Here is a 13092-nt window from a genome sequence, read left to right as displayed (position 1 = left end):
AAACAAATAACACAACTTCATCTTAATAACATGTGTATTTCTGTGTAGTTGTGTGATGAATCTGTCTGTGTGTTGTTATAATGTAATATCTTTGTTATATCACACATCTACTGGATGTTATCATGGTCAGTTTCTTCTCTCCTCACCTCTCTTTATCCTCTCAGCTCCTCCTTTATCTTCACAATTTTAAAACAATACAAATGAAAAACAGATGATAATAAACAGTCATAATTTTGTGAGGTTTATCTTTCAGATTGTGTTGTGATTTCTGCTTCATGACATGAATGAGTTTGGTCAGCAGAGATGTCAGGTGTTGTGTTTGAGTTTCTTCTCTTCATTCACTGCTCTTTCTTTCCGTCTCTTCTTCTTCTTCTTCTTCTAATAATAGTTTCTTTTCAGTCAGGTAAAGGTGTTTCAGATGCTCGGGATTTTCCTCCTCTAACTGAACTGTTGACTGTTACAAATCCGTCTTTTCTTGTAAAGTAGTTTGTCATATTCATGTTTTATCTCTTCGTCTTGTAAAGTAAATCTCCTGAGGAAATATGAGACAGATATTAGAGAAGATTTAAGCAGAACTGATTCAAATACACTCGTTTCTGTTAACAACATTGTACAACTGTTTGTTTATATATAAAGTTTGTTTGACTATTGATAACCTGCTATTAATGCTTTTAGTATTTGAAGCACAAAAACATTTAACTAATAACTCTTTAACTATTATCAGAAACATCTTTGAACATTATATGATGAACCCTCATATGCAGCATCACTTTAAACATGTTTACTTTTATCAGACGTTCAGTTTAATTACATTTTTAAAGAATCATGTAAGATTTAGCTCAGTTGAGCTCCCACAACAACAAACCCTCTTGAAAGATTTGGGCTGTCATCCTAAAGAGCTCCATCATGTGGTAAGCCAAGGATGTGACCGGTTTGTAAGTGTTGTACTGCCATCTTCTGGATAGACACTGTATTGCACTTCCACAGGCGCACATGCCTTCGTGTTAAAAACAATATATTTTAAATAGAAATCAATGTTTTTAACATATAATTAAATGTCCCTCTGCTCGTTATGCATCAACAGTCTAATCTCGGTAGGAATAAGGTACACTTGTTCAATGTATTACCAAAGCACGTGTGTGTTTAGTGATAGGCGATTGCTTCTAGAAGCCTCGAAATATTTATGAATCTTTTGTTTCGAATCAGTGATTCGGAGCGTGTTTCAAACTGGCCAAGTGACGTGATTTTAGCAAACGATGCTTCAATACGTAATAACAGTTTTGAAAATCCGATGGTTCACCACCAGGGGGAGTTGATCACAAATGACCAGTGTAATATGGTTAGGTGAACTCGGGTCAGTTTTATTATGCAAGTTCATAAAACATTATCCTTCTGACTGATAACACTACCATTTTGCTACTTTTGTTTATTGACATATTTAATGACAAAAATGTGCATAATTAAAAAGGGATTAAAGTGTTAAAGATCTTTTTAGCCTAATAAATAAAACTAAAAACATTAACTTTTACATATGTCTTAATTAAGTTAAATAATTTATTTTTTTAAACATATTTTTAGATAAACCTTTTATTATATATATTTTATAAAAACTGTCAAATGTTTGGACTGAGATCTTGTTGCTTTACAACATTTTCACCAGCAGATGGCGCCATATTTAGTTGTTTCGAGTGGTGTGGCTGTTGTTTCAGTCATGACCGCATGGTGGCAGTAGAGAATAAATCAATCTCACACTGTGATTAATGCTGCTTATGTTATTTTAACAATCGCGTTAGTTATTCATTGCATCTGCTGCTATAGAATGAAAACAAAATTTGTTTCTGCAATGCAACAAATAAATTATACAAGCTGACAGCACAAATTATATTCATGCATCACTGAGAATGCTGAGAGTGTGGACCTTACATTAGGAGCATTGTTGTTATATATTTGTTGTAATATAAAATCACATTTTTATACAAAATTGTTTTATTTTTATACTGTGCATAGGAGAGACATCAAACAAGATTTATGGGCCTGATATGATTATGAATTGAAAGATGACTCATGAGATGGAGGCAATCATTGATCTGTCAAACTGAATACTGTCAAACAGGTAAGACATTTTATAATAACAAAGTTGTATTTCACTCTCCCCTTTGTAGGAAACTGTTAGTATTTGCAAACCTAGGAGCAGATTATCACTTGTAAAGGGCTCATGTTTTTTAAAGTTTCAGAATTCATTGCTTATTCATAGATGTTTCTCAGTAAAGGTTAAGAGTAAACATCTTCATTACACTAAATAAAAGTGCAGTGAAATCAGTGGGAACATAAAACGTCAAAATGTGAGCCACAGTGAAGATTCTTTACAGTCACATTTACTGATGCTTTGATTGACAGTCTGTTGCTGCCATCTAGTGGATAAATAAAGTATCACAATATTAAGTAGACAAACATGCTGCTGCAAACATATTGATAGATATATTATATTATGTGGATATATTTAATAATTTACTGATAAATGTAATGTAGAGTTTTTTTTGTTCTGCAACATTTTTAAGTTATGCAACAGATGTTGTAATTTTGTTATATACATTGTTATCAATAACTAATAATTTATGTTCTGTCCTATTTTTGATTGATTAAACAGAATAGAAATGTCCATTTAATACTTTAATTATAGATGTTCAATATATTTCATTTCACATTTACGAAATGGATATATTTGTGAGTGTATGTGTGAGTTTATATTAAAGTGTATGAGTGTGTTTGAAGTGATCATAAAGTTTCCTGTACATCTGCACACAACAGGATTTGATGCTGAATAGATACTGAAGTGTTTCATTTATTTGATGTAAATTTATCTTCACTCTTGCAGGTGTTTGTCTCCTCTGAACATGGAGGGAGGAGCGTCGTTCATCAGCGCTGCCGTTCTGCTGATATATATGGAGAAAATCAAAAATATCTCTTCTGATTTGTCACTCAAGTTGTTTGATGATTTCCTTTCTTATTTCTAATAAGGTAACAGAGAGCGTGATTGGTCTCTCTCTCTCTCTCTCTCTCTCTCTCTCTTTACATTGACTTCTCATTATTCTCTATCAGTCTGTGTGTACAGTAGAGGATTATGGAGATCTGTCTCACACTCATTTTACTCTCCTCTGTAGTAATCAACATTACTGCTGGTAAGTAATAATATTGATTAAATTATATTAATTATTTTATACGAATTACTTTAATGAGCATCAATATAGTTAATATCGTTTTTGCTTTTTTCATCTATCAGATTTTAATGTGAGGTTGGTGAATGGTGGCAGTCCTTGTGCTGGTAGAGTTGAGGTTCTTAAAGATCGTCAGTGGGGAACAGTGTGTGGTCTTGGGATTGGGATCTGAAAGATGCTGCAGTGGTGTGTAGAGAGGTGGGCTGTGGAGAGGCTGTAAGTGCACACTATGGTCAGTTTGGACAAGGATCAGGACCAATCACAATGTCTGATGTGGGCTGTAGTGGATCAGAGGCCTCACTGATGGACTGCAGATCACAAAAATCTAACTGTCCTCATTCTGATGATGCTGGTGTGATCTGCTCAGGTGAGCTTCTATAAATATTTTCCTGTTAATTCATGAATAATAACAACATAATTTTGTCGCATGATATACAAATTAAAATAGTTTGAATAGCTGTGAGAATTATGTTCTAGTGTAGATTTTTGATCATGGATTCAAAGTACAAAGTCCATTTTAAGTCTAAACAATGAATTTGCTGTTAAAATATTATCCAATATCATGAGTGACATCTATGTAATATATATAATGCATAAACTAATATAAAATGTTTTATTTTTATCTATAATTTAAAAAGCATGTCATGAAGTTCCCAGACTTTTGTTTGGGTTTCACAGATGTTCTAGGAGAGTCCAGGTTATTTCTGTGATTTCATTGTGATCTCATTTTCTGTGCTGTTCATTCTGTCTGTATAAACAGGTGATAAACACTATGGCAGTGCAAGTCTTGTTGCTGGTTCTCATTTGTGCTCTGGGAGAGTTGAGATGTATTTTGGAGGAAGATGGGGAACAGTGTGTGATGCTGTGTTTGATGATCAGGATGCAGAGGTTGTGTGTAGAGAGATGAACTGTGGGGTTCCTGTACAGCTGCTGGGTGCAGATACTTTTGGTAAAGGAGAGGAGCAGGTGTGGACACAAGAGATTCAATGTAGAGGAGACGAATCACTAATTCGATCATGTTCATCATCAACTATAACTAAAGTAACCTGCTCTCATGACAATGATGTGGGACTCACATGTTCTGGTAAATATCAGTGCTGAACCCTTTTTTAAAGAAGCATTTGAATCTAGTATTTGTTTAAGCAAATCCATCTTGAGAGAAAATTGGTTTAAACTGTTTCAATAAGCTTTGAGATCTTTAACTAGTTAATGTGGTGTTCAAAACATACATCTTTATTAAATTTCTATTCTCTTGTCTATGTGTTTTTAATAATCTTTGAAATCTTTGTCCAGGTTACACAGCAGTAAGACTGATGAACGGCTCTGATATCTGCTCTGGTCGAGTTGAGCGTCAGTATTTCAGTAAATGGGGCTCAGTGTGTGATGAGTGCATGAATATGAGAGCTGCCAATGTTCTCTGTAGAGAGCTGAATTGTGGGATTGCTGTGTCTGTTGTGGGAGTGGACTGGTTTGGAGAGGGATCTGGTGAAATCTGGGCTGATGTGTTTGATTGTCAGGGGAATGAAACAAAACTCTCAGAATGTTCAATCTCTTCATGGAGTCGAGCTGAATCCTCTCATAAACAAGATGTTGGAGTCATTTGTTCTAGTGAGTGAACTTCAATCTGTCATTAACATGAAGTTACTGTAGTGTGATCGTAATCAATCTGAAAATGTCAAATCCTTTCTCCAGATTCCTCTCTGTCTCTTCATGATGGTCGAGTGAGGTTGTCTGGAGAGAGAGAGTGTGAGGGTGAGGTGGAAGTTTACATTCATCAGGTTTGGAGGAGAGTTCTGCTGGACTCCTGGAGTCTCACTGAATCCTCTGTGGTCTGCAGACAGCTGGGCTGTGGCTCTGTGCTGAACTTCACTAACTCCTCTTCATCCAGTGATGAACACAGTTATGAGTGTGTGATGGGCTTCCAGTGCTCTGGGACTGAAGATCATCTGAGGAACTGCAGATCTCCACAAACTCTCAACTGCAGCTCCAGACAACAGCTGTCAATCACCTGCCTTGGTCAGAATTATAATATCTATCCATATGATTAATTAAAATGGGTTCACATAGTCTGTAGTTAACTCTTTGTCTGATCTCAGGTCAGAACTCCGTCAGGTTGGTGGGTTCTGGTGGAGATTGTGCAGGAAGGCTGGAGGTTTTTCACAAAGGCTCATGGGGTACAGTGTGTGATGACTTCTGGGATATTAAAGATGCTCATGTGGTGTGCAGACAGCTGCAGTGTGGAGTGTCTCTCAGTAATCAGCCAGTACCAGCCTGGTTTGGTCCTGGTTCTGGACCCATATGGCTGGATGATGTGAACTGTGAGGGGAATGAGACGTCACTGTGGAGCTGCTCTTCACGGGTCTGGGGAGATCATGACTGTAAACACAAGGAGGATGTAGGAGTCGTGTGCTCAAGTAAGGAGTTGAAATGTAGAAAATGTTTTGTCTCTCAGTTAATTGTATATGTGAATGATGTGCAGCTGCATCTAATTAATGAAGAAAAATTTGTTTTGAGTTATTTGCTTTCTTATGGCAGCTTAAATTCATCTTAAACTCATTCTTAATCCAACTTTTCAATCTAGAGTTTAAAGAGTTCAGGTTAACTGAAGGCTGTGAAGGGAATGTGGAGGTTTTCTACAATGGATCCTGGGGTAATGTTTGCTGGAATCAGATGGAAAGTGACACAGCGAGTTTGATCTGTCAAGAGCTGAACTGTGGAAGATCTGCCAGTGAACTCAGTTCTTCAGATGGATTGAGGTCTCAGAATTGGTTGGATTACTTTAAATGTCGACCACACGACTCAAATCTGTGGCAGTGTCCATCTGCACCCTGGGGACAGAATCACTGTAGTGAAGATGAAGTGGCCAATATTATCTGCTCTGGTGAGATGAAATTTAAGAAACTATTTAGTGAGTTTAGTGAGTTTTTTGTTGTGTTCAATGTGTAATTACATTTTCTCATGTTATGATCTTAGATAAGGTGATTCATGAAGTTCCTCGGAGTCGTCTGTCATGTTCTGCATCAGCACGTCCTCATCAGAGACAATGTTTAAGTATGCTTTTATGATAACAAAACATAAAAAAAATACTCTAAGCTTGTGTTTTCTTAAACATTACAAATGATAAATATCTGTATTAACAGTAAATATTTGTATTCCACATTTAAATCTGAATATAAATAAAACCCAATATTTTACACAGAAATGATAAATACATTTGCTATATATGTAAATTTTACTTTTAAACCCCAATTTTAGTTTCAATCCTGTGTTGTTGTAAATGTTGTTTGATGTGTGTGATGTAGATCATCTTCCTCTCAGACTGAGTGGAGGGAAGGGTTTGTGTTCGGGGAGACTGGAGGTTTATCATAACTCTGTGTGGGGTTCAGTCTGTGATGATCTGTGGGACATCAGAGATGCTCAGGTGGTCTGCAGGCAGCTGGGTTGTGGAGCAGCATTGAGTGTTGATGGGAATGAAGCGTTTGGTGCTGGTGAAGGTGTTGTGTGGATGAACAGAGTCGAGTGCAGAGGGACTGAGATTCACCTGTGGGACTGTCCTCATGTCCTGAAAAATCACACTGACTGCTCACACAAAGAACAAGTTAGACTCATCTGTGCAGGTGAGAGGAAAACACTGAGAGATGAATTCATTATCATTTCAGCACTTTCTTTAATATGTGTGTTTTTTTTTATTTTACAGACTCGTCAGTGTCTACAACTCCTGCCACAACAACAACATCAGCTTCTCCTTCAGTTTCTCAGACAAACAGGAGATCAGTGACTCCTCCACAAACTCCTCCTCTCTTCAATCCTCCAGTGGTTGTGATTGTACTGGGAGTTTTGCTCTTACTGCTCTTAGTGCCGCTGCTGATACTGATTCAACACAACAGAGAGATGAGGAGAGGTACAGAGATCCACACATCACATACAAGTACACATCTGACATATTGAACTACATCAACATCAATCTTACTACAGTCTTGTTCAGTGTATCATCAGTCATGTGTTGTGTTTGTGTGTCTACACTCACAGCTCTCTCTAAGAGGAGACACAGGACTCAGACTGAAGCAGTTTATGAAGAGATTGATCACAGACACACAAACACACACAAACACTTCACTCAGAGAGGTGAGACTTCTGTCTTATTCAATCAAATCAGATGTAGAAATATTAAAGTCAGTCTGATGTTTGTGAGTTGAGCTGATGTTTGTCTATTATTAGTCCTGTTAAACCTCCGGCTTCAAACCACACAATTCCTCCACAGAGCTGCAGGTGTGTGTGTGTGTGTGTGTGATTATTTTTGGAGGTTAATGGGGAGGGGGGTTCATATGCTTGTAAGTTTATATGCAGGTGTGTGTGCGCTTCTTCCTGTCTGTTTGTCTTGAATCCGGTGAGAGATGAGTTCATGTCAGGATACAGGTGTGTGTTTGCAGAATGAAGTTAACTTATATTTTTAATGTCTAAATAATGTTTTAATATAAATCTAGATAAAATAGGTTGATGTGATATTTTTGTGCTCTGTGATGTAAATGTAGGTTGAGGTTGTTTGTAATGATCAACATGTTTCTGACTCTTCTGCTTCACTTTAACAGGGAGTCTCATCTCTGAAGAACAGCATTCTGGATATGAAGATGCTGATGAGCTTCTCTCAGGTTAGACGACTGAACGTCAATATTTAGGTTTTGACTCAAATTAAGACAAATTATTTGATAATCCTTGACAAATATACACATTACAATTCACAATACTAAAGTTTCTGAGTCTCTTATAGCAAAAGACTACAACATTGAATATTATGATGATGTCTCCAATGGCAGTGACCTGAAAGGTTTGTGACTTTATTGACTGATCAGATGGTATATAAAGAGACATTTTGTATTTTGTTTTCAAACTGTTTTGTGTTGATGTAGAAGAGATGGTGAATAAAGTCCCAGCAGAATACTATGATGATGTCATCACTGATGGACTAAAAGCAGACAGTGAGACAGGTGCACTTCTGTTATTCTGTATTAAGATGAAATATAAGATCTGTACATGAAGAGAAAATATACTTTATATCTCTATGGGTGTGATGACGTGTGTTTCATGTTATATTTGTAGAAGACACACTTGAGAAGTATGATGATGTCATCACCACAGGACAAAACTCTGATCTTCAAAAAGGTGATTTTACTTCATTTCTAGGCTGTTTTTGTAACGTAACATCTATTTAAAGTGACGCTCAGTACAGATATAATGTAGGTTTACTGGCTCTTTGTCATTCTGATGGGATTTGTTGTTTATCTCTTATGTATGTGAACACAACAGAGAGTTATGATGATGTCATCATCAATGGACAGAACTTTCAAGGTGTAATAGGTGAGTTACACAGAACTGCACATTTATCAAGCAGTACATCTAAGTTTCTTATGTATGTCTATTATAGCATTAATTCAGTCATTGTGACTTTATCAGCTGTTATCAGTTAGTTTTTAGAAAGAGAAATATGTCTATGACATGATGTATTACAAATCACAATATGAGTTGTTTGTCATGTGACTTCATCAGAGAGAGTTCAGGAGGAGTATGATGATGTGAAGAATGACAGCGAAGATGTGACAAACCTGTTAGGTAGATTATTAACCTCTAGATCTCATTTAAAGATGTATATTATAATATATTTTATCTTTATATATTATCTATTTACATTTTTCAGTTTAAAATCTTCATACAATTAATAAAACAATATAAATGTGCTTCTGTTTTACACAACAGATTATGATGATGTGGGGGAGGAGCCAAACAAAGTGGGAGGGACTGTGTGACTCAATAACCACACCCACTGTCTCATGTCATGAAATCATATTACGGCTTAAAATCAAATAAGTGATCAAATTTTGCTACTAAAGCTACAGTGCCTGATGTTTTATTGATATTTTAATAGTGTTTTATTGAATATCACATGCTTTGCTTTGATAGAAAAGGTACATTTTTATTTTTATGTCTGGTTTGACAAGAGTATAAATAAAATATCAGAGAGGATCATACTGTACACAAATGTGGTTTTATTTAAACGGCCGTCTAAACAGCACAGTTTCTTGTGTGAAGGTGCATTTCAACATCAATGTTTTAAACAATTTAAAGCTGAGGGATTTGAGTCTTACTGCTATTGAATGATTTGTGTTGAGTTTGGATCTTCTGCAGTAACAGATTCATCTGTAGATTGAGCTCGACTTCACTCTTCTTGGAGTTTTGTCTTGAATTCCTGCAGGTAAAATAAATCAAACATCAGTGATTTGTGTCTGACATAAAAGATTCATCATAAAATTAAAGGATTGAGGAAACTACAGAAAACAAATAACACAACTTCATCTTAATAACATGTGTATTTGTGTGTAGTTGTGTGATGAATCTGTCTGTGTGTTGTTATAATGTAATATCTTTGTTATATCACACATCTACTGGATGTTATCATGGTCAGTTTCTTCTCTCCTCACCTCTCTTTATCCTCTCAGCTCCTCCTTTATCTTCTCATTATCTTCTATGTGTTCATTCAATAAAGCTACACAACAATAAAACACAAAACACAATTTTAAAATAATACAAATGAAAAACAGATGATAATAAACAGTCATAATTTTGTGAGGTTTATCTTTCAGATTGTGTTGTGATTTCTGCTTCATGACATGAATGAGTTTGGTCAGCAGAGATGTCAGGTGTTGTGTTTGAGTTTCTTCTCTTCATTCACTGCTCTCTCTTTCCATCTCTTCTTCTTTCTCTCCTCTTCTTCTTCTTCTAATCGTTTCTTTTCAGTCAGGTAAAGATGTTTCGGATGCTCGGGATTTTCCTCTAACTGAACTGTTGACTGTTACAAATCCATCTTTTCTTGTAAAGTAGTTTGTCATATTCATGTTTTATCTCTTCGTCTCGTAAAGTAAATCTCCTGAGGAAATATGAGACAGATATTAGAGAAGATTTCAGCAGAACTGATTCAAATACACTCGTTTCTGTTAACATAATGCAGATGTTTCGTTTATCAGCTGTTTTTATATATAAAGTTTAACAAACCAAAAAAAAACTCCAAGGCACTCTCTTAAAAAAGTAAAAAATAATAATTATTGATATGGATTGGTCATAATAAACCTAATTAAAAACTTTGGACATGGTAAATAAATCCAATGCGTTTCGACGAACAAGCCTTCGTCAGGGAGTAAACACACATCAAAAAACAGGAAGAGATTGTTTTTAATGTGTTTACTCCCTGACGAAGGCTTGGAGCCAAAGTGCTTCACATAAAGGAGAAAATAAATACAACGTACAGAAAACTAATTATAATAAAATGTATAATGCATTGGTCTAAACATTTGAGATCACATATCATATAATTAAACATGTCTATATTGTATTAATTATTATTTTTTAACAAATTGTGTTAAATTTAGTATAAAAGTTAATTTTTACACTGATTTATAAAGTCAAATAAAATGTCAGAGAGTTACCGGTAATATCATGGCATTTACAGTTCAGTGTTAGTGGAAGTCTAGTTTAGCAACAACTGATGCTTGGCAGTTAGCCTTCCCCGGACCAAGCTAGTTTCCAAGTATAAGTTATAGTACCTGAGTTCCAAGTTTGCTTAATGGAACCGAATCGACTGACAATAAGTCTGGCTTATTTCGTAAACTTGTTTTATCTCTGATATTAATGTTTTTAGTATTTGAAGCACAAAAACAAGCAATCGTCTACACACCCTCTTTAACTATTATTAGAAACATCTTTGAACATTATATGATGAACCCTCATATGCAGCATCACTTTAAACATGTTTACTTTTATCAGACATTCACTTTAATTACATTTTTAAAGAATTATGTAAGATTTGCCTCAGTTGCGCTCCCACAACAACAACAGAGCCGTCTGACGAGTGAAGGACCACCAATGATGACGTAATGACTTCAGGCATTAATAATCAAAATTAAACATCGATTTGACTCCTCACGTCTTAAATTCACAATTTATGTCAACAATCAATGACTTTGCTTCAAAAACACAACATTTTCCTATAGCCTATTATGTTTTAATAAACAGTTATATTTAAACACACAGTGGTCTTTGACGCGCGCGTGATGTTTGGAGCGCGCTCATGTGTGAGATCAGAGGAGTGTTTGCTGTTGTTTCAGTCATGACCGCATGGTGTCAGTAGAAGATAAATCAACCTCACACTGGTTTATGTTACTTAAACATTTTTAACCAGTCGTAAATGTTATAAAAGTAGCCTAATATCGGTCGCATATGAGTGTGTTATGGCTCTCTGTCGGATTGGCTGTGATTAGGACAGAAGCACGAGTGCAGTATCAGAGGTCGATGAGTTTGACCATGTAGTCAAACAGGTAAGATGTTAAAATAATATTGAGATGATTGTGGTGAGATTTGTCTCCTTGTGCAATTATTATAGTAAAATTAGCCCCTGTGTTTTCTTCTGGATTTAAGAAATTGAGTTAAAACAAAGTCTGGGAAGGTTTTGAGTATTGTAGGTCAGTGTTGTGTTCAGTGAGAATAATTTGACCTCAAAATAAAAGTGCAGTGAAATCAGACTTTAATTTTTACATTGGGAACAAAGTCAAAACATAAACTAAAGCACAGTGAAGAGTCTTCATATATGACAACGTTTACTGATGATTTGATTGACAGTTCTGCCATCTAGTGGATGAATGAAGTATTACATTATTAAATGCTGTAAGTACTGTATATTGAGAATTATATATTCAGTAGATGTATTAGATTGTTTATTTATTAAATGTACGAATGTTTTTATTAGGGCACTTGTTGTATTTATAGATTTAGAAATAGATGTTTATACTGATAGGATAATTTATTGGTCATTTTTATACTGTATGTTCATAGGGTACAGTGTGTGATGACTCCTGAGATATTAATGATGCTTATGTCAGACAGATGCAGTTTGGAGTTCAAGTTCAAGAAACTTTATTATCCCCGAGGGGCAATTTGTTGTGCAGCAGCATACAATTCACATTACACAAAACAACGACCATACAATCAACAGGAATAAATTCAATACATACAACACAAAAGTCCGCAACTCACATTAACTTGTTAAGACCACCTATAGCAGCGGGAACAAAGGAATGTTTGTGTCTGTTGGTACTGCATTTAGGCAGTTTGAATCTACGACCTGACGGCAACAAAATAAAACAGCCGTACAATGGGTGGCATGGATCAGCTAAGATTGAATGTGCCTTTTTAACAGTCCTAATCTCATATAAATTGTTTAAACCAGGCAAAGAATTGTGGGAAATTTTGCCGCACACCTTCACTATGTTTTGAAGCCTGCTCTTGTTTTTAAGTGAAAGGGACCCGAACCAACTCACAAGAGCAAATGAAATAATGGATTCAATCAAACAACAGTAAAACATCCTCATAAAAGTATTATCAACATTAAAATTCCTAAGTTTACGGTAAAAAAACATACGTTGATGTGATTTTTTACAGACAGCGTCTACCTGTGGAGTGACTCTTAGTAATCAGCCAGTAAGGCAGCAGGGAGTAATAAAGGAAAATGAGGTGGAACGTGATTTTGTGCCCTTTTGTGAAGGTATGACAAAGCGCCGGTCATTTGCTGAACGTAACGTTTTGGATGGGGTGTAGGAATGCAGGAAAGTGTGAAAGTATGCCGGTGCAGTGCCAGTGAAAGTTCTGTAGGTGAGCAGTAGTGACTTCCTTCCTGACATGCGCTTCAATTGGTAGCTAGTGGAGAGAGATGAAGAGCGGCGTCACATGAGACCTTTTAGGCTTTTGGAAGATGAAACAATTGGAGTGGTTTGATAAGCTGTGCAGGAAGGCCAGCAAGGAGAGCATTACAGTAGTCCAGCCTGGAGATTATGGG

At 35.9% G+C, this 13092-nt stretch overlaps 1 protein-coding gene and 1 long non-coding RNA gene across 2 annotated transcripts in view; one reads left to right on the top strand and one right to left on the bottom strand.

Moving 5' to 3' along the window:
* The first annotated feature begins 3301 nt into the window (after positions 1-3301).
* Positions 3302-13092, top strand: part of LOC129432121 (scavenger receptor cysteine-rich type 1 protein M160-like) — a 33860-nt gene continuing 24069 nt past the window's right edge. Inside the window, 9 exon segments of the mRNA XM_073869950.1 lie at positions 3302-3373; positions 3375-3586; positions 4001-4293; positions 4518-4823; positions 4908-5231; positions 5312-5629; positions 5797-6132; positions 6240-6266; positions 6518-6832. Of these exon segments, the coding sequence (XP_073726051.1) occupies positions 3302-3373; positions 3375-3586; positions 4001-4293; positions 4518-4823; positions 4908-5231; positions 5312-5629; positions 5797-6132; positions 6240-6266; positions 6518-6832 (2203 nt within the window).
* Positions 9190-11141, bottom strand: LOC129432463 (uncharacterized). The gene is made up of 3 exons (XR_012370313.1): positions 11072-11141; positions 9689-10134; positions 9190-9456 (listed from the first exon to the last, which is right to left on the bottom strand). It is a non-coding gene; the product is annotated as an uncharacterized lncRNA (long non-coding RNA).

The sequence above is a fragment of the Misgurnus anguillicaudatus genome, chromosome 1, assembly GCF_027580225.2.
Source record: "Misgurnus anguillicaudatus chromosome 1, ASM2758022v2, whole genome shotgun sequence".
NCBI lineage: Eukaryota > Metazoa > Chordata > Actinopteri > Cypriniformes > Cobitidae > Misgurnus > Misgurnus anguillicaudatus.
Note: the sequence above shows the minus strand (reverse complement) of the source record. Positions and strands in the feature narration are given on the sequence as shown.